This window comes from Pongo abelii, chromosome 16 (assembly GCF_028885655.2).
Source record: "Pongo abelii isolate AG06213 chromosome 16, NHGRI_mPonAbe1-v2.0_pri, whole genome shotgun sequence".
In the NCBI taxonomy this organism is placed as follows: domain Eukaryota; kingdom Metazoa; phylum Chordata; class Mammalia; order Primates; family Hominidae; genus Pongo; species Pongo abelii.
In genome coordinates, this window is record NC_072001.2 from 92,744,153 (window position 1) to 92,771,688 (window position 27,536).

At 48.3% G+C, this 27,536-nt stretch overlaps 3 protein-coding genes across 11 annotated transcripts in view; 1 reads left to right on the forward strand and 2 right to left on the reverse strand.

Moving 5' to 3' along the window:
- PLIN1 (perilipin 1) lies at positions 1 to 26,115 on the reverse strand. Of its 3 annotated transcripts, XM_054531861.1 has the most exons (10): positions 25,988 to 26,115; positions 16,301 to 16,506; positions 13,010 to 13,068; positions 8,790 to 8,994; positions 7,074 to 7,156; positions 5,572 to 5,836; positions 5,092 to 5,264; positions 3,216 to 3,407; positions 2,550 to 2,795; positions 1 to 1,549 (listed from the first exon to the last, which is right to left on the reverse strand). In XM_054531861.1, the coding sequence occupies exons 3-10, from the start codon at positions 13,052 to 13,054 to the stop codon at positions 1,190 to 1,192; spliced, it is 1,569 nt and encodes a 522-aa protein (XP_054387836.1). In that variant the 5' UTR covers positions 13,055 to 13,068; positions 16,301 to 16,506; positions 25,988 to 26,115; the 3' UTR covers positions 1 to 1,189. The 3 variants fall into 3 exon arrangements, with proteins under 3 accessions (XP_054387836.1, XP_054387835.1, XP_054387837.1); XM_054531860.2 differs by lacking the exons at positions 16,301 to 16,506; positions 25,988 to 26,115 and adding an exon at positions 9,450 to 9,663 and having other exon boundaries at positions 11 to 1,549; positions 13,010 to 13,579; XM_054531862.2 differs by lacking the exons at positions 1 to 1,549; positions 16,301 to 16,506; positions 25,988 to 26,115 and adding an exon at positions 9,450 to 9,663 and having other exon boundaries at positions 2,303 to 2,795; positions 13,010 to 13,579.
- Positions 16,954 to 26,166, reverse strand: PEX11A (peroxisomal biogenesis factor 11 alpha). Of its 2 annotated transcripts, XM_054531863.2 has the most exons (4): positions 25,988 to 26,159; positions 25,605 to 25,775; positions 21,832 to 21,947; positions 16,954 to 19,371 (listed from the first exon to the last, which is right to left on the reverse strand). In XM_054531863.2, the coding sequence occupies exons 1-4, from the start codon at positions 26,041 to 26,043 to the stop codon at positions 18,800 to 18,802; spliced, it is 915 nt and encodes a 304-aa protein (XP_054387838.1). In that variant the 5' UTR covers positions 26,044 to 26,159; the 3' UTR covers positions 16,954 to 18,799. The 2 variants fall into 2 exon arrangements, with proteins under 2 accessions (XP_054387838.1, XP_024088680.1); XM_024232912.3 differs by lacking the exon at positions 25,605 to 25,775 and having other exon boundaries at positions 25,988 to 26,166.
- WDR93 (WD repeat domain 93) overlaps positions 25,788 to 27,536 on the forward strand; it is a 51,931-nt gene continuing 50,182 nt past the window's right edge. For 5 of the 6 annotated variants that reach the window (XR_008513758.2, XR_008513757.1, XM_054531856.2 and 2 more), the window contains exon 1: positions 26,141 to 26,268. The gene's annotated coding sequence lies outside the window, so the exon portion shown is untranslated. Of the gene's footprint in view, positions 26,269 to 27,536 lie in introns of all 6 variants that reach the window. The other variant, XM_002825810.5, reaches the window with a different exon arrangement.

Consider the following 27,536-nt stretch of genomic DNA (forward strand, 5'->3'; position numbering starts at 1 on the left):
TTTTTGATAAGGACATTTATTATAGCACTGTTTGCAGTAGCAAAAAAGAAAAAAAAAAGGAAACAACTTAAAAGTCCATCATTAGGGAACTAGTTAAATCAAATAAGGCGTATCCATATTATGCAGTAGTTATTATGTGGCCATCAAAAAGAGCGAGTGGGATTTATAATGTGATACAAAAATCTCTCCAAGCTGTATTATTAAATGAAAAAAGCAGGCATGTATGACACCCCACAGCTTGTGTAAACACAAGCGGGGAGTGCACACACACGCGCCTGCAGGTGCACAGCCCTGCATACACAAGAGATGGCACCATGGTGGTTTTTAATGAAGGGGAACAGGGAGCTCGGGGAGAAAGACACACACCCTTTTGCAATGTTTGAATTTTGTAATTATATGAATGCATTTTCTAGATTTATCAAATATTAACATTTTGAAGAACAGGTTTGGGGATGAACTGTGGCTATACATAAAGTCTATATATGATCACCATTTTGGTTCCCCAGGATCAAAAGAGTGACTAGGCAGGTGAAGGCAGTAATGATCCAAATGGAAATGCGGCTGTGAGCAAGAAGCTGGCTCTACAAAGCACAGGCCTGGGACTCAGCCTGTGAAGGGGCGGGTACTCAGAAAGTGACACTAGTATTTTAAATAAACACCCAAGAGCTTTTGCATCTGATTGTTCCCTTCAAAGTAGTCTGCTGGGAGCCTAGATCATCAGAGGACGTTCATCAGAGGATGAGTAGATCATCCTAGATCACAGAGGAGTTCAGTGCTAAGAATGTGTCAAAACCTGTCTGGACCTTCAGAATGGTGACAGGAGTTATTCATTCGTGGCAAATATTTATCCACAGAGGCAGAATCTGAATTTTGGAAACGGTCAAATGTCTTTTGGCCACAAGTTTGGTTAAAGAGATGAAAAATCAAGTAAGGCAATTACTCTTTTAGTAAAAACCAAGCCATAGAATCAGAGCAGGGTGCGGCTCTGGTGTCCCTTAAAAACTGGCTCTGAGAGTGAAGCCCCAAAAGGATGCTAAAAAAAAAAAAATGTGTGCCTTGGCAGCATCATCGGGATGAGGCTGAGGTCCCCAGGGGACCACTTTGAAAGTGGCAACGCTCGCCTGGACAGTGCGGGTTCTGCTTATTAGAGAAACCCGCCGGCCCGGGGCGCGGCGGCGGGTGCGGCGACTCAGCTCTTCTTGCGCAGCTGGCTGTACTGCGTGCGGCCCAGGATGGGCTCCATGACGCTGGGCCGGAAGAAGCTGTCGCTGACCCTGCGCTTTGGCTTCTCGCGGGGCACGGCCGGGAAGCCCGGGCGCGGCGCTACGGGCGTGGCGACTTTGTCCTCCAGGCCCGGGCCGGGGGGCGCGCCGGGGCTCTGCGCGCTGCGCAGGCTACGGCGGGGCTGTGCGAGACGCGGGGCGGGCTCCGGGCCGGCGGACGGCGCCCCGGACGCCCTGCGCTCCGCCTCCCGGCGCTCGACCTCGGCTGGTGGGTTGTCGATGTCCCGGAATTCGCTCTCCGGCTCCATCAGCGACAGCCTGGGGAGCTGAGGGCCCGGCAGCCGCCTTAGAGTCCTGGCTTGGCCCTGGGCCCTGCGCCTCTGACCCACCGCCCCTTCCCGGGCCCCTCGATTGTTCCCCTGGGAGCGGCCGTCAGGAGGACACAGGCTGGGGAGCGGTTCAGTAGTTTGGGGGGCACCGGGGAAAGCCCTGAGGTCCTGCCCACTGTGAACTTCTCCATGGACAAGGCTGCTCAGGCAAGCCAAGCCTCCCAAAGTTTCAGGATCCCCTAGGCCTTCTTGAGGGGAACCCTCAATGGGAGGTCATCAGCTTTCCTAACTCTTCCTCGCAGCCCACACAGTGACCTGGCCAGGGACGGGTACACCTTCCTGGGGCTGGCCCGAGCGCAGGATGAACAGGCGGGCTGCTAAGATCCCTGGCATGCTGCTTGGTAGAGTGACTGAGTAACCCACCGCCTTCCCAGCTCTAAGGGTGCTTTCTGCCCTGACCAGCCCCGCCCCCCAGGCCTGCATAACCTGTAACTTGCTTTGGAAAGGGGCTCCCAAAGGGATGGCATTGGTATCCCCTGGGTTTTTCCTATCGGTGACAGGTGATAGAATTGGGTGGCGCCTGCTGCTGTCCCCTGGAACTCATGACCCACCCCTCAGGGTGCCCTGGAAGCCTCTCCAACCCCTTCCCAGGCAGCAGCATGCAAACCTGCGCGGCACCTGCCCGGCCTTTCAGTTGAGAGCAAAGGGGTGAAGGTGAGCCACTGGGATCCCGGGACTGATGGCTGGAGACTCCTCTACCAGCAGGTGGGAGGGGCCGTGGGGAGAAGCCTCAGGCCAGAGCCATGGGCTTCTACTCCTGGGGCTGGGAGAGGCCCGATATGTTAAAATGTTGCCAGGGCACTGAGGACTGGAGTGGGCAGGTCTTCAGAGGAGTAGGGGAAAGGAGGGGGACTGCAGCCCCTTCAGTCAAATCTACTTTATCTGCCCTGTCCAGGCCTCCTTGGGACACTAACAGTTTGCCAGGGGTGGTACTCACCGGCACGTAATGCACCACTGTGTCCACCACGTTGTCAGTAACGCCCTTCAGGGCATCTGATAGGGACATGGCCCTCCCCTTGGTTGAGGAGACAGCAGGGGCTGGTGTGAGGTGCAGCACCCTCCCTGCCATGCCCAGCACAGCTGCAGGTGCCCATGTCACAGCCGAGATGGTGGTCTGGAGGGTCTTCTGCAGGGTATGTGCCACACCACCCAGGAGGCCTCGAGGGCCTGGCAGGGCTGCTACCTGGGGGCCAGAGCAGGGTCAGTGCCTCCTGGGATAACTCCCCTGACCCTTCCCTCCCCACCAGCCCCAGAGCTAGAGGGGAAAGCATGAGAATACCAAATTTACAAAACTTCAGGCCTATTCTGCCACTAGCAGTGTGGCCTTGGACAGGTCACATTCCCTCTCTGAACCTCTCTTTCTTCTCCTGCAAAATGGGACAATAATCTCTGCCCTGCCTATTTACAGAGTGTTGCAAGGGTCAGCTGAGAGAATGACATGGAAGTCCCTTGCCAGCTGGGCATTTGGGGGTGGGGTGAAGGGTGTTGCACACACATGCCGTGCCCCTGCATCTGGGGCAGAGGCTCTGAGTTCACCCTATGCCCCTGCTTCTCACCCCTTCTGTGGGCTGGGGGACCTTGAGGCTCCCACTCTCCCCCTCACCTCACTGAACTTGTTCTCCTCGGTCTCCAATTCTTCCTCCTCCTCCGTGTCCTCTCCCTCCGTGTCTGTCTGGTCCTCATGATCCTCCTCCTGGGCGGCTGCGAGGCTGTGCAGCCAGGGTACCCGTACTTCGCTCCTCCGCCGGGACACCGCCTGCATGGCCACTAAGGCACCCCACTGGGCCAGGCTGCTCTGAGGGAGGATGGCAGCAGATTGCTGGCTCAACTGCCCCTGCTGAAGGCCAGGGAGCCCCAGCAGCCCAAGCCCCTCGCCCCCAGGGTCCGGGCCAGGTGGTGAGCAGGGCTCAGCCCCAGCAGACTTTTCTTGAAACTTTTTATTGAGTGGTAATCTACATACACTAAAGTGCACACATCTTTAGTGTAAGCTCTATGAATTTTCATAAGAACACGCCTGTGTAACCACCACAGATCAAGACATAGACAATTTACAACACCCAAAGACTCCCTGTGTCCCCACTCAGTCCATATTCCCCCAAGAGTGACCATAATCCTGGTCTCTGTCACCATGCATTAGTTTTGCCTATTTTTGAACTGCATATAAGTGGAGTCACACCACGTGTATTCATTCATTAATGGCTCCTTTAGTTAAATATTACGGTGTAAGTTTCACCCGTGTTGCTGCAAATGGAAGTAGTTCCTTCTTTTTCATTTCTGTGTAATATTCCAGCATACGAATTTCCCGTAATTTACCCATTCTACCGTTGATGGACATTAGCATTGCTTCCAGTTCTTAGCTAAAGATATTGCTGATCTGAACATTTTTTACTTGTCTTGGGAGACTTAAGTGCTCATTTCTGTTGGGTACACACTTAAGAGTGGAACTGCTGGGCCATAGGATATATGTATGTTAGCTTTGGTAGATACTCCTCCCAGATCTTTTAAGAGTGAAAAATTCAATGAACCAGAGCGTCCCATGGGAAGAAATTGACTGAGCAAGTGGGCTGGTGTCTCCTGAGGCACATTCTAAACCTCTAGGGAGCCCCACAAACAGAGCCTCCTTATTACACAGCTTTTGGGGATGCCACTCTATTCTATGTGAATGGTGGCATGTGAGGTTCTGCCCACTGCAGGCGGGGTCCAGGCATGTGACTCAGTCTCAGCTGTTATTGATGCAGGGGACAGAGGGGAACTACTGCTCCTGTATCCCTGCAGGGCCAACACTTGCTTGAATGAATGATCCACGCCTGATGATGCTTTTAAAAGTACTGCTCAAAAGATGGCTGAAAAGTAGTCATCTTGTTTGCTGGCCTTTATGCTTTAATATTGTTTTATTTTCTTTTCTGGCCTTAGTTTCTTACTAAAATTCCTTATGAAAAACATCCAGCCTATTTCTGCTAAAATACAGAGAGGTGGAGGTGGGGAGTGGTAGGGAGTTAACTCTCCCTGGGCCTAGAAAGGGCAACTTTACCTTGGGTGCGTTGGTGCTGGGTACACTCTCCCTGACAAATTGGGTTGTATACTTTGTTTATTTAAGGATGACAGTCCCTAGTGCTTGCATAGCAGATGGAGGTCCTGCTGTCTTATAAGTGGGAAGACCCATAGAAAGAGGCCCACTTGGGGGGATGAAGGCTGGGGCTTGTGGGAGACTCAGAGGGAAATGGGGGAGATAGAAGTGAGTGGTGGGGCAGGAGCACTCTAGCAAGGCAGGCCTGCCCTTGCTTAACATCCTGTCCCTTCTCTTTTCCTGTGGTCTGGAAGGGCATCCCTCTACCCCTCTCAAGTCCTCTTAGAACTAAAGCCCCAGCCCAGGTTGGAAGAGAGAATGTTCTCAGGACAGGAAGGGGTGATGGGAGGGACTAGGAGGCCCACAGGGCTCCCAGGCACTGGGTCAGTCAGAGCTCAGGGCAGATACTTACCAGGGGCGCCACGCCTGGGATCCACATGGCCATGGTGTGGCCCTGCTCCAGGGCCCGGGCCATGGTCTGCATGGTGTATCGAGAGAGGGTGTTGGTCAGAGCCCCAACCCTGCTCATGAGGCTCGGCTTGGCCTTGGGAGACTTCTGGGCTTGCTGGTGTCCAGGAGCAGGGGCTGGGTAGGGATGTGGGGGGAAAGAAGAGAAAACAGGTCAGAGAGGGGCCGGAGAGATCCGGGTCATGTCTAGGACTGGAAAGTAGGTGTTCTAGGTCCACCACAAACTCACCGGTGAGTTCCACAACTCACTTTCCCTCTTTACAGATGGGATGGGGGTGGGGGGGGTAAATGATTATGAATCCATCTGAAAATCCCACTGGCCTTCCCTATTCCAGAGCAGTGGCTGGATGAGCCACCTCCTGCTGATTCCCAGGCAGTGTGTATGACAATTCACTCCCAGGCCGAGCCTCTGAATGGCAGGTACCTGACTCTTCCTTGTCTGGAGGGAGGAGGTACTCCACCACCTTCTCAATACTGCCCAAGGCCAAGTCGGCCCCTCCAGAAGCCAGTCGGCCAGCTCGAGTGTTGGCAGCAAATTCCGCAGTGTCTCTGGCCACCCCCCAGGCGAGCTCGCACCCGGCCAAAGCAGCCCCCAGGACCTTGTCTGAAGTGCTTGCGATGGGAACGCTGATGCTGTTTCTGGCACTGCGGAGGCGGGTGGAGATGGTGTCCTTCAGCTCAGAAGCAATCTGGGGGAAGTTGGTGGGGGTGTTAAGCATGTGGTCTTGCAGGCCCTACAAGGGTTGCCCTTTTGGGGTCTGGTGACCTGAGCCCAGCTCCCAGGAAGGCATCATCTAAAGGCCCAGGGAACTGGTACTGATATTTAGGTACCTGGAATTAAGCTGGGCTTTAAAGGGAGAGGGCTCCAACCTTCCCTGTGCCAACCGTTTGGATCTCCTGGCTTCTTCACCCCCCATCACTGCCTGTCAAGATCCCTCCCATCTGTGAGGATGACCCCAAAGCCTCCTCCTTGGTGCCACCTGTCCTGATACCCTCGGGCTCACAAGGAATCTCCTCCATCCTGTCCTCAGAACACAGCATTTCTATTGATTTATAGCTGTGCTTGATCTTCCTACAAGTTCTGCATCGAAACAATTTGTCTTTTTCTTCATTATCCTGGGAGCTCCTTTGTGACAAAAATGTTGCCTTTTACCTGGAAAAATGGGGAGCAAAGAGCACAGGCCTCACAGCTGAACAGACCTGCTCTCATTGTCTCCACTTAAGGCTGTGTGGCCATGGGGGAGACACTGGTTTCCTCTCTGTAAAATGGAGATAACAACCCTTATCCCAGAGGGTTGACAAGTGGATTAAATGAGAGCGCTTGATAAAGCACAGGTGATGGCCCCGGGCATAGGGTAGGGCTCAGTACATGTGTGTGGGAAGGGTAGATAGTTGGTCAGTGAGATAGATGAGGTCAGAGACCGAAGCTTATTCCCCAGAAGCACCAAAAATGAGTCCTTATCATAGCAACTACCCAATAAATATATAGCCAGGTAAAGTGACTTTCAATCTCATGGTCCATAAAATGTTGGATATTGAGGATATGGGATGACACTCCTGGGATCTGAATGAGTGTCACTCAGGATCTTAGGCAGCTGTAGTTGCCAAGTGGTCCAGGGCAGACTATGGAACCTCAGATCCCAGGGCGTGGTATCGGGAGGCAGTGGGACCTGCCTCGAGCTCCTGTTTGGGTTTGCCTCTGGGCTCGTGCCTGCTGGTCCCAGAAACCCCACCTCCATTTAGCTTCACAGGGAGAAGAGGAGCCTGTTGTGTGGCCTTGGGAGCAGGCAGTCTCCACCAGCCTTGGAGGGTGCTCACCATGGGACACAGATTTCCAGTCACGGCATAGCAGCCCCTGCCCTCTCCTCCCTGAGAGGTAGTGACGACAGAGTGCAGGGAGGCTTCGAGAGGTGGAAAGGGGCTCACCTTTTCAGGAGGGTACTGGAGGGCGGGGATCTTTTCCTCCAGGTGGTCCAAGCCTCGGCAGGCCAGCTCATTGGCAGCTATGACTGGAAGGAAAGGGCCAAGTTTGGGTGAGCCCTGCCCCTCCCCATGAGAATCTAGCAGTGGCCTCTGTGCCAAGGAAGTGACTTGGAGCCCTCAAATCCCAAGGCCTGCTGCCTCCTCAACATCTCTGGGCCCCAGGCCCTTTGCCCTCTTTAGCCCTTGTCCACAAGGACTCCTCAAGACCTGGGCCAGTTTCTTTCGTCTGTGTGGGAACTCTGGAGTCGCTCAGACCTGCACTCAAAAGGCCAAGTGACCACATCTAAGCAGCCTGTGGCCTCAGCAAGTCACAGCCTGTCTGAGCCTCTGCTTCCTACCTTGTAAAAGGTGAATTAATGGTGCCTGTCTGGCAGGATTTTTGTGAAGAAGAATGATGGGAGCTATATGAATCACAAACAAGTACCGTTCTTTCCCTCCTTCTCTTCCTTCCCCACCTGCATGGGAGCTCTGAGTGAGCACGAGAGGGAGAAGAGAGGTGTGAGAGGGAGGCAGATGGCAGTGAGGCCTTGGGGCTGGGCCTGCTTAGCTCTCAACATGACAAACTCCCAGCACAGCCAGTGCAGGCCCGAGGCTGTCCATGCTCTTCTTTATAACCACTAGGTGTTGAGATGGTCAACTGTCTGAAAAGGGTCACAGGGAAGGGAAAAGAGTTGCCCCCGGAGAATGGGCATGCATCAGAGATGCACCTGCTTCAAGGGGATCCCGCCTGGGTTGGCCGGGACACCGGCTCTGCAGCCATGGCCAATGGGGGCCACAGCTTTCAAGGAGAGTTCTTTATACTCTTTCATATATTCTTTCTCCAGATACCTTATTTTTCTTCACAAAATTCTCAAGCAGCAGAGAGCCCAGATGACTTGGCTGTCTTCCAGTTGGGGAGAATGAGACTCAAGGAAACTATTTAAGGAGCTTGCAGCCAGGGACAGGGCCTGGGCCTGCTTTACATCTGTCCTCTCCTGTTTGCTGTGTGGAGTCCTCAGCTACCCATAATTCTGTAATTAGGATGGTGGAAGGTGCTAGACTTTTTGGCATTACTGTGATTTCCCTCAGCCCTGTGTATGCCTTGGAGACCACATTTTCAGATGGGGCAGAACAATTTGAGTGGTGCACACCTGGTAAGGCCCGTAGGAGAGTCGTCTTCTGCCTCCAGGGCCCTGGCTGGTGGCTCTCTGCCGCCCCCACCCGTCATGAGCCGCTACCATCAGCTGCTGGGCTCAGCCAGCTTTCCCCTCCCTCCATGCCCTCCAGCCCTGCCAGGCCCCTTAGTGCCGGCTGCCTCTGCCTCTGCCAGACTCTGCTGGTTCTTGCTGCTGCTGCCTGTGCTGCTACAGTGAGTGTCTGGTCTGCCATGGGCCCCACCCTCACCACTGCCTGCATAGCTCTGCCTTCCCTTCCCCTGCAGATTCTCTGGCCATCATTGTTATCCTAGGAAAATGCCAGCTGGGCCATAGATCGGCATCTATAGATGAAAAGAGATCGGTATGTATACCTTTATAGCCATAGATAAGAAGACCATGCAATGGGATGTGGGCAGACAGACAAGCAAGTTATCAGACAGTCAGACAGACTGAGAGGCAGACAGACAGACTGGAAGGTAGGCAGTGAACAAGCAGGCAGCTGCTGATCGCCGCGAGGACTCACACTGGGTGGACAGCCTGCGGACCACCGGCTCCATGCTCCAGGCAGCCAAGCTACTGGCGCTCTGCACGCCCTTCTCATAGGCATTGCACACAGAGGCCACCAGGGGGTGGGCTTCCTTAGTGCTGGTGTAGGTCTTCTGGAAGCATTCGCAGGTGCCACTCACCACCGGCAGCTGCAGGACCCGCTGCAGCACATTCTCCTGCTCCTGGTGTGGAAGGAACACATTCAAGTTGTCCCACCTCCCTCTCCAGCCTCCCAGGAAGGTGACCCCAGGGTCACGGGGACCAATGGTGCAACTAGCCCAAGTCCAAGTGACCTGGGGGGAACCAACGCCAAAGAGGTCTCTAGATACCCCAATCATGGGAGCATGGGAGAGCCCGTGAGGAAAACAAGAGTCAGCTGGCCACGTCCTCCTGGTCACCATCCAGGTTCTGGAGAGCTGCCAAGGCAATCTCTGTTCTCCAGGACCAAGTCAGATCCCACCACCCCCACCCCCACCTCAACTCACTCCCCTGATACCTCCTGGTAGAGAGCAAGTGTTGTTAATGTCTAGAGTTTTAGTCCACCTTTGATTGGTGGCTTCTCCAAACATTTTTCTGGTCTTTCTGAGGTACTGCCTCCCTGCCTGTGTATCCCAGCCCCACTGCCTAGAATGCTCACCTTCCCTCCCGACAGCCCTTGCTGCCTGGCAGACTGCCATTCCCTCAAGACTCTGCTTGACCAGCACTTCCCCTGTGAAGCTTCCAGACTCTCCTCCATCACGTTGGAAGCCACTCCCTCCCTGGCTGTCTCCACATTCGTCGCACCGTGCTGTGGTTATGTGTATTCATCTCACTCCCCGTAGACTGTCATCTCTGCATCCCCAGAGTGTAGCCTAAACATGGCACAGTAATGTTAGCTGAATACCTGAACTACAGTCAGGGCTGTGCCTAGTAGAATGTGTAGGTTTAGATCTGCCCAACTGCACAGAATCTTAGGGGACTTTGTAGTAAGAATCCTTTCCATCGTTTCTCTGGTAGACTTGTATTTGTTTGTATTTATTTATTATTTTTTATAGAGACAGGGTTTCACTCTGTTGCTCAAACTGAAGTGCATTAGTGCCATCATAGTTCACTGTAACCTCCAACTCGTGAGCTCAAACAGTCCCCACACTTGTGCCTCCTGGGTAGCTGGGACTACAGGCGTGTGACACCATGCCTTGCTAATATTTTTATTTTGTTGAGGGGGGTCTTACCGGTCTTGAACTCCTGGCCTCAAGTGATCCTTCTGCCTCAGCCTCCCAAATCACTGAGATTATAGGCATGAGCCATTGTGCCCAGCCAAGACTTATATTTGAATGTCTCCCTGAATGAGAGCTCTCCCCCTCACAAAGTGGCCTGTGTCCCTTGTTGGACAGCTTTGCTGAGCTGAAATTTGTCTCCACCCCCCTGTTCCACATTCTGCCCTCTGGAACAAAACTGAGCAAACCTATTTCATCATTCACGGGTTGGCCCTTCACATATTTGAAGTCAAATATGTCTCCCTTTAGAAGTGCCTCCATCATGTTAAATGGCTCCAGTTCCTAACTTCGTTTACAAATGGTTCACACTGTGGTCTGGTGACCCCCTCTCCTGGACATGCTACAGTTTTACATTATCTTTCTTAAAAATATACTACCCTTGCTTGAGCCCAGGAGTTTAAGGCCAGCCGGGGCAACATAGGGAGACCCCGTCTCTACAAAAAAAATAAATAATAATAATAATAATTAGCAGGGCATGGTGCTGTGTGCCTGTGGTCCCAGCTACTCAGGAACCTCAGGCGGGAAGATCACATGAGCCTGGGAGTTGGAGACTGTAGTGAGCCATAATCACGCCACTGTACTACAGCCTCGATGACAGAATGACACCCTGTCTCAAAAAACAAAAAACACTCAAAGACAGCACTCTGGGTGTGATCTGCGCGTGCTGGGTGTAGTGGAACAATCGTTTATCATTTCCGGGGTGCTGTGCTGTTAGTAATGCACCTTTGGCAGCAGTCACATAATTAAGCTTTAGGTCACCTAGGAATCTTAGTGAAAAAACACTGGTCTCTGAGTAAAAGAATGAATTCTAGGGCTAAGTGTAGAAGCTCATGCCTGTAATCCCAACACTTTGGGGGTCTGAGGCAGGAGGATCATTTGAACCCGGGAGTTTGAGACCACTCTGAGCCACAAAAAAAAAAAAAAAAAAAAAGCCGGCCATGCTAATATTTGATGGCATGTGGACTACAGAGTCCCAGCTACTGGGGAGGCTGAGATGAGAGGACTGTCTGAGACCAGGAGGCCGAGGCTGCAGTGAACCATGACGGTGCCACTGCACTCCAGCCAGGGTGACAGAGCAAGACTCTGCATCTAAAAAATAAATAAATAAAATTAAAAGAACAAATTCTAGGCATGCAGAGGGAAAGAACATTTGCCAGGTGCCATTATGCTGCAGGCACTGGTCTGGGTGCCTTGGTGACATGAGCTCACTTAATTCTAACAGCCGTCCTCTGGGGTCAGCACTGTCACCAACACTGAGTCGATGGGGAGACTGACAGTCAGAAACAGGAAGTGATTTACCCAAGATCCCACAGCTGATAAGTGGCAGAGCCAGGATTCCAACACAAGTTGGAAATGGCCTACCTGGGATTACCTTCAAAATAACACGAAGTTGGGGAATTAATGGAAGTGAGGATGAGGCAGGATTGGCCATGAATTCACGGTCTTCGGGGCTAACAAAGGGTACATGGGGCTTACTATGTTCTTTTCTGTCTATTCTTATGAATGTTGAGAATTCTCTGTATCAAAAGTAAAAAGAAAAAATCTCCCCAGGTCAGATTCAGATGCTCAAGCTCTCTGTAGCTTTGAATATGACACTGTGGCATGGTTTTGCTCACAAAGTGAACACCTGACCTGTTCTGTTTGTAGGAGGCAGAGTTCAAAGACCCCCATCAATGAGACCTACATGCACACAAAGACAGAGCAGCCCACAATATCTTAGTTTAGTTTGTTTGTTTTTTTGAGATGGAGTCTCACTGTCTCCCAGGCTGGAGTGCAGTGGTGCCATCTCAGCTCACTGCAAGCTCTGCCTGCCGACTTCATGCCATTCTCCTGCCTCAGCCTCCCGAGTAGCTGGGACTACAGGCACCCGCCACCATGCCCGGCTGATTTTTTGTATTTTTAGTAGAGATGGTATTTTTAATAGAGATGGATTTCACCATGTTAGCCAGGATGGTCTCGATCTCCTGACCTTGTGAACCACCTGCCTCGGCCTCCCAAAGTGCTGGGATTACAGGCGTGAGCCACCGCACCCGGCCAATATCTCAGTTTTTGATCCTGCAGGTGAATTTGAAATTTGAACTAGAAATACAGTATGACTATAAACAAGAAAACATTCTTTTTAACATTTTGGACGAGGCTTCAGAGGTTGTTTTAGACAAAACCGAAGGAGGAAAGAGATTCTTTCCTCCTTCAGAAGGGAATAAACCACCGTCTGTTAGAATGGCTTAACCATGTACTTGACCATTTTACGCCTCTCTCTGTTCTATGATTCAATACAAAACAAAGTGATTCCTAGTGCAAGAGTTAGTAAAAGCCTAACTTGGGCAAGGTGGATATTGTACAGGTTCATAATTTTTAAGTTTCACTATCTGAACTGTGTCCAAATCTGAGATGCCTTGCCAGGAGCCATCAAGCATTCCTGGCAAGGCATCTTGCCACCGTTTCAAGTCACAGTGAAAACCAGGTCAGAGATAGAACACCAGACACACGGAATATCCCACCCTTCCCCCCACACAGCAGCACAGGCTGTGCACCGTCTAACTCCGAGAGGTGACATTTGCCATATGAATGATGCTGGAGACACAGAATGCAGTGGCTCTGCACTGAATGCACATCCAGCTGGGCGGTGGACAGAGCATGGGCTTCTGCGTCAGGGTTTAAACAGTAGTTCCCTTCCTCTCCACTCCCCCGTGTCCCTAAGCCAGGATTTCTGTCCCTTTTTTTCAAGATGCTTAGTTTTTAATAGGCATCTTTTTTCCCCCTCCCAGATCCTCCAACTGCCCCCTACAAAAGGTGGTGAGGGCAAGAATAACTAAGCGGTGGTAGTCAATGAACTAGGATTATAATCTGGGAATATCTTGCTCTAAGTCCCCTGCGTCTCCCCTCCCTGCTTCTTCCTCCTCCCTCAGTTGTCCATCCCAGATGAGCCCAAGTTACTCACAGGGAGGTCTCCATCCAGCAAGGTGGGGTCTTTGTTGACTGCCATCCTAGCTCCTCAAGCTGCAAAACAGAGTCCCAGATCCCATCAGAAGCCCTCAGGCTTGAGCTCCACTGGGTCACTTCCCTACATCTCATGGCCACCAACTAGGCCCAGGCTGCCTGGGGGCCCATTTGCCCTGAACAGAAGGCATTAGGTTGGAGGGTGAATGTCACACACAATAGCCCCACTCCTTAGGGTCCCATAGCAATGAGTTGCTCCGTAGCTTGTCAAGACTGATGTTTCTTTCTTTCTTTCTTTCTTTCTTTTTTTGAGATGGAGTCTTGCTCTGTTGCCCAGGCTGGAGTGTAGTTACACAGTCTTGGCTCACTACCACCTCCGCCTCCGGGGTTCAAGGGATTCTCCTGCCTCAGCCTCCCAAGTAGGTGGGATTACAGGCGCCCACCACCACGCCCGGCTAATTTTTTTTTTTTTTTTTTTTAGTAGAAATGGGGTTTCATCATGTTGGCCAGGCTGGTCTCGAACTCCTGACCTCAAGTGATCTGTCCACCTTGGTCTCCCAAAGTGCTGGGATTACAGGTGTGAGCCACCACGCCCTGCCGAGAATAATGTTTCCTATAAGAGCTCGGGTTAGGAGGCCAGGCGTGGTGGCTCAGGCCTGTAATCCCAGCACTTTGGGAGGCCAAGGCAGGCAGATCACCTGAGTTCAGGAGTTCGAGACCAGCTTGGGCAACATGGTGAAACTCCATCTCTATGAAAAATACAAAAATTAGCCAGGCGTGGTGGTGGGCGTCTGTATCCCAGCTACTTGGGAGGCTGAGGCAGGAGAATCGCTTGAGCCCGGGAGGCGGCGGTTGCAGTGAGCTGAGATCGCTCCACTGCACTCCAGCTTGGGCGACAGAGCGAGACTCTGTCTCAAAAAAAAAAAAAAAAAAAAAGGAGTTCAGGTTAGGAAATAAAAAATGCAGGTAGCCATAAGAGATAAAAAGTTTTAGATAAAGTCTTAAGGCTCTTAAATGAAGGTCCTAAAGAGACTAAAACAACCAGTTTCAAGCTGGGTGCATTGGCAAGCACCTGTAATCCCAGCTACTGAGGCTGACATGGGAGAATTGCTTGAGCCCAGGAGTTTGAGATCAGCCTGGGCAATATAGTGAGACCCCCATCTCTAAAAAAATAAATAAACAAGTTTCAGGTTTCATCTTTGAAAAGGCTCTGGGTTAATTCCTCTATTTCTCTCTCTCTTTCTCTCTGTCTGTCCCTCTCCCCCTCTCCCTATCGGTTTTTTGAGACAGGGTCTCAATCTGTTGCCCAGGATGAAATGTGGTGGAACAATCATGGCTCACTGCAGCTTTGACCTCCTGGGATCAAGGTACCCTCCCACCTCAGCCGCCCACGTAGCTGGGACTACAGGCATGCACCACAATGCAGGGCTAATTTTTTTTTTCTTTTTTTTGTAGAGACAGGATCCCACTGTGTTGCCCAGGTTGTTCTTGAACTCCTGGGCTCAAGTGATCCACCTGCCTTGGCCACCTGCAGTGCTGGGATTAAAGGCATGATCCACTGTGCCTATCCAATTCCTCTATTTCTAGATTCTGGTATCTATACCAGAATCTCTCCCTCAGTAGTTTCCCTGCAGAGTTTTTCATCTCCAGCAAAATTCCCAAGAGGCCCTTACCTTCAACTTCTTCCCTTTAATGTTCATAAACAAGACATGTAAGGCAGGTGCCCCAGGACCCCAACACTCACTCCAGCTGACCGCCACCTCAGTCTCACAGAGCCCAGGCTGCAGAGCGTCCCCTCAGGCAGAAACAATTCCTATCACTCCTGGGAGTCTTGGGCAATGCTACTTACGCCTCCCAGCTAGAGGAGGGCAGAGAGGAAGAGAAAGCAGGGTCAGCCAGTTGTCATGGTTATCTGACCCAGGGTTCCCCAGGCATATCCTAACTTCTCTAAGGACACTTAGCAAACAAGGAGGTAGGTGGCAGAGCTGAAGGAGATCCAGGCTCAGAGGACTTAGTATTCCAGAGCCATGAAGCATCAGTTCTATAATGTTCCTGCCCTCAATTCACAAAAATCTGCTTTCCAGAAAGAAGGTATAGTGATATACATTGTTAAACTCAAAAGCTCTAAAGTTCTATATACCTCTGCAATCTTTTGGCTCCTTTTCCATAGAGGGTCTTGTGGGACAGTTTTCAATCCATTTCTCTCATCTTTTCTTATTTACTAGCAAGAGTGAATGTTGAACAGTAAAATTTAAACCCACACAGAAGAGTTCATCTGAATGTATTCATCTTTGATTATGGAGATAAAGTGCCCTCAGTGAAGAAGCGACAGAGCCGGGAGTTGAGTTTTTGACAGTATAGCCTTTGAGGGAGGAATTCCCACTTCTTAGAATTCAAAAAAATTTATTGAACTTTATCTGGCCTAAGATGCTACCAGAATGAAGAGTAGGAGAGCCAAGTAGATATTTGTTCTCCTAAGTCTGGATAAGTGAGTGTTGACAAAGATTCTATCACTAATCAATAGCACCCAGACAACCAAGAACTAGCACCACTCAACCCTTCTTTAGCCAGGACTCAAGCACAAGCCCAAGTTTTAGTTCCTGGCTTCAGATATGATGGAGGACTATGGTGTAAGCCATAGCTTTCAGATTAACTAAGAAGGGCCTCTTCATGAAAATGGACAATAGGAAAACAAAACTTATTTTCTTTGTTGCTGGTGGAATTGTATGTATTGTTGACTCTGCTAAGTCACACACTGTGAGCAAGAGAAGAAAGAGGCAGGGGTGGGGAATTATGAAAGATCTTTGGTAATAAATTACGTATCTGTGATGCAATAAAGTAGGGAATGAGAAGGCAGGAAAGGGAGGAGTCAAGCAGGGGGGCTTCGAAGGAGTAATATGCTATACGTTTAATACTTACTGTCCAACCTGGGCTTTTCAAATGTAAGGCAGTAGAGAAGACAAAGTATTTAAAGAAGTGGCCTCTGCCCTCACCTCAAGGTTCAGCACAAATTATCTGTGAGGCTGTGACTGGACAGCAACCTGAGCCAAAGGGCAGTTTTCAGCCTTCAGAGTAGTGGCTTTGGGCCAGAGGGAACATAGGGCTTTGTGCCTGAAAGCTCTGCCAAATCAAATAGTCCTTTGGCTGCTTTAGCTGGGAGTGCAGAATGTGGGTGAGAGGTGAGAAGTGGTGAAAGGGCCTAGGAGAGTCCCGAGGGAAGACAGAAGTGTTAGTTTTCTAGCAGTAGCTTGCAGGGCATAGAGTTCTATCTTCTTTCCTTCTCCGTACCTACCTGCTTTCCCTACCCCTCCACCACGTGAGAGCAGGGACCTAGGTCATCTTGCTCACAAGTGGATCCCCAAAACCATGCATGGCACTCAAACATTCATTGTTGAATAAATGAATTATCAGGCAACAGTGCTCAGTTGTGAATGTGCTGGGCTGTACATCTATGAAGAACTTCTTCGATTTTTGGCATCCCTCATGAATGTGGAGGCTCTGGGGTGGAAAACATTAGTTAGAAAGAAGGATTCACAGGGAGGTACCAGGACACCATTAAGGTTTACACAAACTCGAGAAGAGGTAGTATTTCCCAAACTCCCCACCACTCACCATTGCATAGGACAAAAGTACCGAGATGGATACCACTGTAACATAACATATCACCATGAATTCAAGGCAGACTTATCTAGGCCGAAGCCGGCCAGCCATTGACAGGGCTACTGTAGAGCACCCTCTCCATGGTAGCAGTCTAGATGAGTTCATTTTAGAGGTCCCTCTCAACCCAGAGGTTCTACATCTCAATCTTTCTCCATCCTCCTCCTCAGCCTGGATCTTCTAGCCCAGAGCTCGCTGTACCAACTGTGTAGGCTGATTGAGGATTATCTGCTGGATTGCCTTACATTTAACTCTTCTCTATTCCCAGAACACACTCACAGACACAAGTCAATTTTGTCTAGAAATTTATTGAACATAATTAATCTATTACAGTAGAGGATCTGGACAATAAAAATAGGTATTTAAGCTTTTTGTTTGCCCTGACCTAGTAGCTTTCATGTCTCTTAAAATTCCCAAAATTTTATTTTTCAAATCCCATATCGTGATTGGTTAAACAGACAGCCAAGAATCTGAGTCTATTCTTTGAGAATCTCAATCACATTTCTGGGAAATGTAACTTATTGAGTACATATTTATTTTCTCATTTCCATTCAGATAAATGACACAGCTTTGCTGGGAGGACTGACATCAGCCTCCTACCTGCTGGCATCCTATTTCTCTACCTCACCTCCCTCAAACTAAAGGATCTGTAACCACATATAAAGACCCACACCCAAGATGGGAGATAGAAACACGAGTCAATGTCATTGACTCAGCATTCCAGTGTCCTCTTCACTGGCTTCCTCCTGTGCTTTCCACCTCCCTCAATCACCCTACAAATAAGACGTCTGATTTACCATAGAAAATTGTGACCCTCTTACATCTGGAGTATTCATGAAATTTTTTTGACTGGATAAATTTTGATGAAAATTAATGTAGAATTGCCTAAATTGTTAGAAGGATTTAAATAAAACAATCTAGCTGATAAGTCTAAATACTGTTTTAATTTTTTTTTTAAGACACAGAGTCTTGCTCTATCACCCAGGCTGGAGTACGGTGGAAGCTCACTGCAGCCTTGAACTCCTGGGCTCAAGTGATCCTCCTGCTTCAGCCTCCAGAGTATCTGGGACTACAGGCATACGCCATCATGCCTGGCTAATTTTTTAACACTTTGTTGTAGAGATGGGGCCTCACTACATTGCCCAGGCTGGTCTTGAACTCCTGGCCTCAAGCAATCCTTCCACTTCAGCCTCCCAAAGTGCTGGGATTATAGGTGTGAGCCACCACACTCCACCCAGTTTTAGTTTTTCTAGAAAAGAATATAAACCACTGGACAAGGAAGATTCCAAATAATGGGAGAGTAAGAGGCAAAAAACAGGATTCGGGGGGATCACATTTCTACTCAATTCTGAAGACAGTGGGAGAGCATGGAGAGAACACTGGATTAGGAGTCAGAGGAATGAGGCTCTAGCCTCAGTTTTTTGTTTATCTCACTGTCAGCTTCTTATCTGTCACAGACTACATATAGGCACCCACTGTGACCCTGTACGTATTTTTATAAGTCCCTCCTGTCTGCTCCTGATTTTTGCTTATTCACTGCACCCATAGACCAATTTATACCATGAAGGTGCCTGATGCTTTTCTGATTCTACTTCTGGACAGAGCAAGGACATGAGTGCAGTGATGGTATAAGGGCCAACAAGTTGAGAGGCTGTAAGCCCAGATCTCCTCTATCCTGCTACTGACATCAGAGCCTCTACTAGATCTGAGAGTGCCATGCACCAGACCTACTGTAATCATATGAAACCAATGATCCATATAACCCTAAAGTTATTGTATATTAGTGTTCAATGATCAGTGCGATTGGGTCTTTTTAAATTTTTTCCTTTCAATTTTTATTCATTCAGCAAATACTAAGCTCCCATTATGCACATAAGAGATGTTCAATCAATGTTAGATGAAGGGAAAATATTCAGAAATTCACAAGTCACTCCAGCACTCCAAAAACATACAACTCTTCATGCTCCTCCCTTCTCCATTCTTGGCCTCATCTCTGCCCACATCATAGGTTGTTAAATGCTCACATGAACAAGAACTTAAGCACAGTATGACATGGCCTGTGACTTATACAAATGTCTATCCCACTAAGAGGCCATCTTTTAAAGTAGGTACTAGTTCCAAGCCTAAAAACACCCTAACGGGTCTTCAGCTTCATCTGAGGATATGCCACAGTGATCATGCCTGCTATAGAGGACACAAGACCTCCAAGTCCAATGATGCCAGGATTGGACTTATAGATCCCCAGCTGGTCCAAAGGGTTCAGGATATCACAAAGGTTCTTCACTGTGTCCAGGAGCAAGGGAGGATGCTGCTTCAGAGATCGGAATAAGAGAAGTAGAAAGGATTGGAGCCATTCTGTTTCCTCATCAGCCACACTGCACCCAAGAGGATCCTGGGATGCTGATTTCTCTTTCTTTGCCCTGTCACGTGTAACTCGTTTCATCTGCAGGGAGATTTCATACAGATCCCTGACCAGGCTCAGCAGAAGAGAATAGTAGTAGTGGTGAGCAGCCCTCGTTCGCCATTTCTCTTTGTTGATGCCAGAAGTTAGACCTACGCTCCTCACCCAGAGGATGGTGTCACAGATGAAATAAATCACACGGTTCAGGTTGGCTAATGTTAAGCATAAGCGAGGTACCAGGTCAGTGGCATGAATGCTCTGCTCAGTTGCCTGTATAGCATGTACCACATTGCCTAGTCTGAACCCTGCAAGTAGAACCCACAATAGTGAACAGTTATTTCATTAGTACACAATGGGAAGATAGAATCCCTGTATCAGGGTGAGAAGCCAGCTTTTCATTGTTTTTTGTTGAGACAGGGTCTTGGTCTGTCACACCGGCTGGAGTGCAGTGGCACCATCACAGCTCACAGCAGCCTCAACCTCCTGGGCTCAAGCAATCCTCCCACCTCAGCCTCCCAAGTAGCTGGGATTATAGGCACGAGCCAGTGTGCCCAGCTTAGCACTGGTCTTTTTAACAACTGATGGTCATTCAAGGCTCAGCCTTTGTTCAGAAAAAGAGCAAGATTTTACAGTACATTAAGGACACCTAAAATGATCTTGGGAGGCAAAAAATACAGTGACTCTTTAAATTTACCTCCTCCATTGTAATGAACACCTTAATGTTGACTGACAGCATACTCCAGGCAAGGTCAATCATGAGTGTGGACTGTTACATTTGATTATTTACCAGCTACACTTCTTTAGAAGGAAGGTACTATGATAACATGAACTCCAGATGCAATACTCTCTTGGAGAGTCTGATGCCTTACATTTTATTTATTTTCCAGACAAAAGACTGTCCTTTTTAAAAACACTATTATCATTTTGCCATTTCTCTGGTCCCACCCCCTTTTGGCTACCTATTGTCAAGAAAATAAAGATGGTAGAATTTAATGGATAGAACAATAGAGCTCCTAGTTGAATTAAATCAACCATTGCAATGGCATGTCCTATGTGAGCATGTAATTCAAATCATCAGGGATGCATCGATCACTAGGTACTTACTGAACACCTTCTGAGAAATTTATAGTACTAAATGTCACAGAAGGTACAAAAGAAGTACTTTTCCTTGAAGGACCATACCTTAGACTCAGGAGGTGCTCAGAAGTAGCTACTCTCAGAAAACTTAGAATCTCAGAAGGGGCTGGGCGCGGTGGCTCACGCCTGTAATCCCAGCACTTTGGGAGGCCAAGGTGCGTGGATCACCTGAGGTTAGGAGTTTGAGACCAGCCTGGCCAACATGGTGAAACCCCGTCTCTACTAAAAACAAACAAACAAACAAACAAAACAAAAATTAGCCAGGCATATTGGCGCATGCCTGTAGTCCCAGCTACCGGGGAGACTGAAGTGGGAGAATTGCTTGAAGCTGGGAAGTGGAGCTTGCAGTGCACCAAGATCACGCCACTGCACTCCAGCCTGGGCAACAGAGTGAGACTCCATCTCAAAAAAAAAAAAAGAATGTTTGGTATTATCAAAAATAACATAAAATAGTAAAATAGTATATATAATGACTGTTTTAGTATATAGATTCTGGGTTCCAGTTCTGGCTCTTGTACTAACTGGCTGAATGACCCTGGATAAGCCCCTTCTGGACTTAGAGACTAGTGACCTCTAAAGGACCTTTCAGCTCCAACATTCTAAAGAATCTAAATAGAATTTCTAATCTTGGCCTTCAGTGCCATCCAGAAAAGCTCGCCCCACCCTTCCCACCCCTCTACTTGACAATTTAAATCTTCTCTCTGTCAAACTAGTTTTGTAGTTTGACAATGATCCTCCCATACAATGGTTTGCTCAGAACAGTTCTGAGCCTTTACTAGAGAAGACTGCCCTTCGAAACTCTCTTCTTCCTTCTCTCTAGCCTCACCTCAGGTTCCACCTCCTCTAAAACACCTTTCTTTTCCTCTACCTCAGCCAACAAGTTTGGCACTAAATCTTATATATCATTATTTAAAGCACCTTACTTCTCCCATAAGGCTCAGGAATGTACCTATATAACATAGGTGCTCAAAACCAACTGATCAATACGTGATGCTCTACATTCCATTCTAATGCCTCTGCTAACCTACTATAGCAACATCTGGTTTTCATCAAACAACAAAGAGTCAGAAAGGCAACTGCTATGAAAAGTACTGGATTTCCCAGTATGATATATTACTAAGGTGAATTTAACAAACACAAAATATTGATTTCACTTTTTACCTTTAGCATGAAACCTACCTCAAACATGGTCTACAAAAATGTATCCACCTATATAGCCTCTAGCACTCCTCAAGAAAAGAAAAAGGCAGGTGGTCTAGGATATAAATATTCCGCTCTTGTTTAGAACAAAGGGGCTCACAGGAGCAGAAGCTCATGTCAGAGACTGCTAAAACATACTGTGATTCTAAGAACTAAAGGTGAACTAACACGTTGTCTGTCTCACTGGTTATGATTAAGCAGAAAGATAAGGTGTAGCACCAGATGTGAACATAAGAAGGTGTTTATGAATGGTCTGCAGCAACACATTCAAATCTGTTGTGCCATGAGGACAGCCTTACTGGTCAATTTCACCAATAAACTTGATTGACTAGAAATTAATGACCTAGAAATTACTCCATGAATTACAGGGTCTGAGGCTGAGGATTCTAAACCAGGAGCCACTGTTCCTCAAGAAACAGGGTACTTACATTTACGACCAGTGCTCACACTGGACTCCAGTTTCTTGAGCTTCATTACCACCTTCTCTTTGCCAGCTTTAGGCTCTAACAAATATCTAAGCAACATGCATGTGTACTGAGTGGCTCTGAAATGGAAAAAAAAATGGAGAAGAATGATTTACAAACCAAATAAAACTTAATTCATGAAGTAAGGGAAAGAGAAACACATGCCTACAGACAACATTTCCAAGACCATTTCTCGTATAGCAACTCTTACAAAAGCAAAATTCTGCAACAGTCATTCCACAGGAGAGCCAAAGGGTAGAACATGTCATGGAAATTTAACACAAAGGTAATGAAAACGAACTCTACAATAATGCAGCCAATGTGCCTCCAAAAGACCTTTTGCTGGCACAGAGAAATGGATATAGTCAAAGTGAGAAACTGTACAAAATCTCCCTCATGTTAAGTCTACAAAGATCCATACTCCTTCTCTTCCCCAGTGTAGATTTCTTTCTTTCTTTTTTTTTTTTTTAGACCGAGTCTCTCTCTGTCACCAGGCTGGAGTGCTGTGGTGTGATCTTGGCTCCACCGCAACCTCCACCTCACGGGTTCAAGCGATTCTCCTGTCTCAGCCTCCCGAGTAGCTGGAATTACAGGTGTGTGCCACCACGCCCAGCTAATTTTTGTATTTTTAGTAGAGATGTGGTTTCACTATGTTGGCCAGGATGGTCTCGATCTCCTGACCTCGTGATCTGCCCGCCTCAACCTCCCAAAGTGCTGGGATTACAGGCATAAGCTACTGTGCTTGGCCTGATTTTCAGATTTCTAAAATGAACTTTTCTACCATGTACTTAACCTACCATCTATGTGACAGGACACAAACTCAAACCAGAACCAAATGAAAAGTCCACAGTTTCAAGATTGTTTAATTTTTTATAAACGAAAGGACCAAATACACATCAGTACATAAATTAGTATGAATACGTTTTCATAGTTGTCTTTCAAAACTCATTCATATTTTACATAAAATACAGGCAGAATCCTGCTTAATAATACTATATATTTAATAAAGCGATTATTGTCATGCTTGCAAATAACAATGACTTACTAATATAAATGTAGGAGAAATTTTACGTCACATAGTCACACATCCAAATCCATTTGGCAATCTACTAATAAAGTAGGTGCCTGGTTCCTACTGTCTTGTAAGAGCATTTGAATCCCTTTATGCTATAAATATTATTCTCAATAAAAATATGGTACATTTTCCATTTTCTAAAATAGTGAACTTGTTACTAGGAATGAAATAAAAAGAGAAGACTGGAATCATAAACAATCGCTTTCTCTTTTTTAAGTGTGCTTCCTGGTTACAGGGCTGGTCATGTCAATGACTCTGCCTTTCTGAGCTTTGGTCTAATAATAAGGATCAGGCCAACAATAAGACATCACTTTTATTTATTTATTTTTGAAGTGGACATAAACTCAAGATTTTATTGTCTTCATAATAAAACAAAAGATGACACTTAGAACTGGATGACTTGGCCCTTTTCTCTTCTTATCTCCTCCCAGTTCAAAATGCTGGCATCTTTTAATAGCCAGGATTCTCTTAGATCTTCACTGGGCTCAACACACTCAAGCTTTAGCACAATCTTCTTGGTAGTTTTAGCCTTTTTCTGGAAAATCGGCTTAGTCTGCCCACCACAGCCACTCTGCTTCCTGTCATAATGCTGCTTTTCCTGGGCATACAGAGAATCCTTGCCCCTCTTGTACTATGTCACTTTGTGGGGTTGGTGCTTGCCACACTTCTTACAGTCCGACAGGTTTTAGGAATGTTCACCATGTTTGCGTGAGAATTATTGGCACAGAAAGCAAGGTATTATTATATGAATGCCAGTGTGGTCATAAAGGTTATACAGATCATCAAGGAGGCTGGGAAATGAATACCAGAGATCTCAGATCTTTTGGAATAAACATAAATTATTATTATTATTATTTTTCGAGATAGAATCTCGCTCTGTTGCCCAGGCTGGAGGGTAGTGGTGCGTTCTTGGCTCACTGCAAACTCCACCTCCCGGGTTCAAGCGATTCTCCTGCCTCAGCCTCCTGAGTAGCTGGGATTACAGGCACGCGCCATCACGCCCAGCTAATTTTTGTATATTTAGTAGAGATGGGGTTTCACCATGTTGGCCAAGCTGGTCCCGAACTCCTGACCTCGTGATCTGCCAGCCTCAGGCTCCCAGAGTGCTGGGATTACAGGTGTGAGTCACTGCACCCAGCCTAAATGATGATGATGATGATTTTTTATGTTTTTATTTTTTTTTAGATGGAATCTCACTCTGTTGCCCAGGCTGGAGTGCAGTGACGTGATCTTGGCTCACTACAAGCTTTGCCTCCCGGGCTCATGCCATTCTCCTGCCTCAGCCTCCCAAGTAGCTGGGACTACAGGCGCCCACCACAACGCCAGCTAATTTTTGTATTTTTAGTAGAGATGGGGTTTCACTATGTTAGCCAGGATGGTCTCGATCTCCTGACTTTGTGATCCGCCCGCCTCGTGATCTGCCCACCTCAGCCTCCCAAAGTGCTCGGATTACAGGTGTGAGCCACTGCACCCGGCCTAAATGATTATTTTTTTAACCAACTTCCTTGATAAACCTGGCAGGGTACATTCTAGGTACACTGGAATTACAGCTTTCTATTTAATGAAATTTCTATTTAATGAAGCTTGTATATAAAGCAACCATTTAGAAAACCTATCAAGCTAATGAGAAAGCCAGTATAGCTTGGTAGTTAAGTGGGCACTGGAGTCATTTGCGTGGATGTGAATCTCTCAGTTCTGCCGTGTAGTATCTATTAACCTCCTTCTGCTTCAGTTTCTCCATCTGAAATGGGGAGAATATTTAGAGTATCTACGTCATAGGGTTGTGATGAGGGTTATATAAGTTCATAGTTGCAAAACACTGGGAACAATAGCTGGCATAAAGATGGCTTCCAAAAGCCTCATTATTGGGGCCATTCTAATTGATCTGTTTGTTTCAGCACTTGCACACCCAGAAGAGAATGAAGACCTGTTAAATAAAACTGCAACTGTAACTATTTTTTAATTAAGCAAGAATCAACCAAATCTCTAAAACATCATGAACTAGTACTGTATTTGTTTTAAAGATACAATCTCTCAGTTCTTTTCGTTTCTTATGGAACAGAAAGAAAGAGACACAATCTCTGTTTAATATTTTCAGTAGCACAGCATGAACCTTAGAGGTGCAGTTAGTTCTTTCTGAGCTTCTCCCCACTGTATTTCCCCCCAATCCAGTTGGTGTGGTCTCATCCCCGCTATATTTCGTTTTACAATTTACAAAACTATTCCACGTGCAGTATCTCAATGATACAGCCTGGGCAATAATGGAAGCGAACTTCTGTCTCTCCTCAAACATTTCAAGAGGTATTTGAGACCGGGCGCGGTGGCTTGCGCCTGTAATCCCAGCACTTTGGGAAGCCGAGGTGGACAGATCACCTGAGGTCAGGAGTTCGAGACCAGCCTGGCCAACATGGCGAAACCCCGTCTCTACTAAAAATACAAAAAGTAGCCGGGCGTGGTAGTGCTCGCCTGTAATCTCAGCTACTCGGGAGGCTGAGGCAGGAGAATCGCTTGAACCCGGGAGGCGGAGGTTGCAGTGGGCCGAGACCCCACCACTGCACTCCAGCCTGGGCGACGGAGCGAGACTCCGTCTCAAAAGAAAAAAAAAAAGAGAGCTATTTGAAGCCACACCAAGCGCTCTGCTTCCCTAGCCACAAATACTAACCCAAAGTTTCTCTTTAAAGGAGATCCCTCGGAAGAATGTTGAGTGGAGAGAACCAATCTTTCTGTGCCCGGAGAGCAGTTAGGAGGGGAGGAGGAGCTGTCAGCCGGTGTCACGTCGTAGGCGATCTCGAGGCGGCTAGGGTGCCAGGCACTGGGGCTTTCGTGCGCGAGGCTAGGACGGGACGCGGGTGCGTTGGCCCCACTCACGTTGAATTTAGGGTGAGGAGGGGCTCGGATACTAAACTCCCCCCGTAGGAGCTGGCAACGTCCTTCCTGCTTCCATCTACTAGGCTATCACCTCCTTTTTCTCGGGTGCCGGGGAATAGGCACGGGAGCACCGAGTTAGGGCGAGAAAGGGGCGGAGGCCGCTGGCACCTGACTCACCTGAAGAGTCGGTCCCGGCCCTGGGTCTGGTTGGTGAAGCGGGTGAAGGCGTCCATGGCTCCTAGCCCAAAGGCCACGAGTGGCACCGGGCTCAGGCGTGGGTCCTCTGGGGCCCGCCGGATCCCCAGGGAACGGTCAGTCCCAGGTTATCGGCTGAGGGGGAGGGGCTGAGTCTCTCCGCCCCAGAGGGGGCGGGCGCACTTTCTGTAGAGCAACTTCGCGGACTTCCGGTTTAAGCCGGAAGTTATGGTTACCAAGGCGACGCAACGCCGCCGGGCCAGGTGAGCAAAACTTCTGATCCTGCCTTCGGGTGCCGGGGCTCCTCTCCAGTCCCAGGACTCCCCTTTACCTGTAGAGTCTCCTAGAGGAAAGTCTGAGGGGGTGCGGCCCCCCTCGAGTCCCAGGAGTCCCCTTTACCTGTAGATTCTCCTAGAGAAAGTTTGAGGGGGTCCGTCTCCCCAGACTCGGGCGTTTCCGGATGTCTCGCGCCTCCCCGCAGATCTCAGGTTCTCAGGAACCCGGGGTGAAATCCCGAATGGTCTCTCCAGCCTCAGAACTCCCCTGAGCTTTTGTTTGGGACGGTGGGGCCTAATCATTTCCCAGCGCCGTGCCTCTTTCCCTTGAGCTACACCAGCTCCATGTCTGGTGAAGGAAGTGGTTAGGGCAGAGATAAGCCAATTCACAGTGTGAACCTAGCATGGGAGCCGGATGAAGTGAGAAAATTTTCTGCTTGGATTATTGAACACTGAAAGAAGATTGTTACCTGAGGAAATCCTAAAAGAGTCATTATGAGCAAAGTGAAGCAAAAATAGATTGCAATGAAATTGCACCGCTGAACATTCGTTCTGTGCGGCTTGAAGAAAAGGAGGCTTACCCACTCAGTGGCAGTAATTTTATAAAATATACCCTCTATAACCACAAAATAAGGTCGGCCGGCGCTGTGGCTCACGCCTGTAATCTCAACACTTTGGGAGCCGAGGTGGGCGGATCACCTGAGGTCAGGAGTTTGAGACCAGCCTGGCCAACAGGGTGAAACCCCGTCTCTACTAAAAATACAAAAAAAGTAGCCGGGCATGGTGGCGGGGGCCTGTAATCCCAGCTACTCGGGAGGCTGAGGTAGAAGAATCGCTGGAACCCAGGAGGCGGAGGTGGCAGTGAGCCAAGATTGTGCCACTGCTTTTCAGCCTGGGCGACAACGCGAGACTCTGTCTCAAAAAAATAAAATAAGGTCAACATTTTCGTAATCTTTATTCCCTTGGTCAGGCCAGCTCCTAACATTTGCAGGCGGTGGGTAAGAGTACAAATGCAGTCCAGCATACCATATGTTTAAATATTTTAGTTATAAATCAAGTAACAAATTGTTAAGTAAAATATAGTCTGTTTTCCTACATTGACAAATAAACCCTCACAATGATGTAGAAGGCCATTTTCAGAATTCCTAGACTCCTTAGGATACCTGGAAACACAGCTGGAATATGGCAGTGTGGGGAGAAATGGCCGCCAGTCTTTTCCCACTTCCCTTTCTTTTCTGGTGCCCACCTACATTCCC

Coding starts and splice junctions, on each gene's coding strand:
- PLIN1 (XM_054531860.2), bottom strand. CDS start 9,548: ATGGAGGAGAGTCTGGAAGCTTCACAGGGGAAGTGCTGGTCAAGCAGA. Junction 8,995..9,449: donor AAGGGCTGTCGGGAGGGAAG/GTGAGCATTCTA, acceptor CTTCCACACCAG/GAGCAGGAGAATGTGCTGCA. Junction 3,408..5,091: donor TCCCAGGCGTGGCGCCCCTG/GTAAGTATCTGC, acceptor ATCCTCCCTCAG/AGCAGCCTGGCCCAGTGGGG.
- PEX11A (XM_054531863.2), bottom strand. CDS start 26,043: ATGGACGCCTTCACCCGCTTCACCAACCAGACCCAGGGCCGGGACCGA. Junction 21,948..25,604: donor CCTTTAAAGAGAAACTTTGG/GTTAGTATTTGT, acceptor TTTCCATTTCAG/AGCCACTCAGTACACATGCA. Junction 19,372..21,831: donor TGTGAGCACTGGTCGTAAAT/GTAAGTACCCTG, acceptor TTCTACTTGCAG/GGTTCAGACTAGGCAATGTG.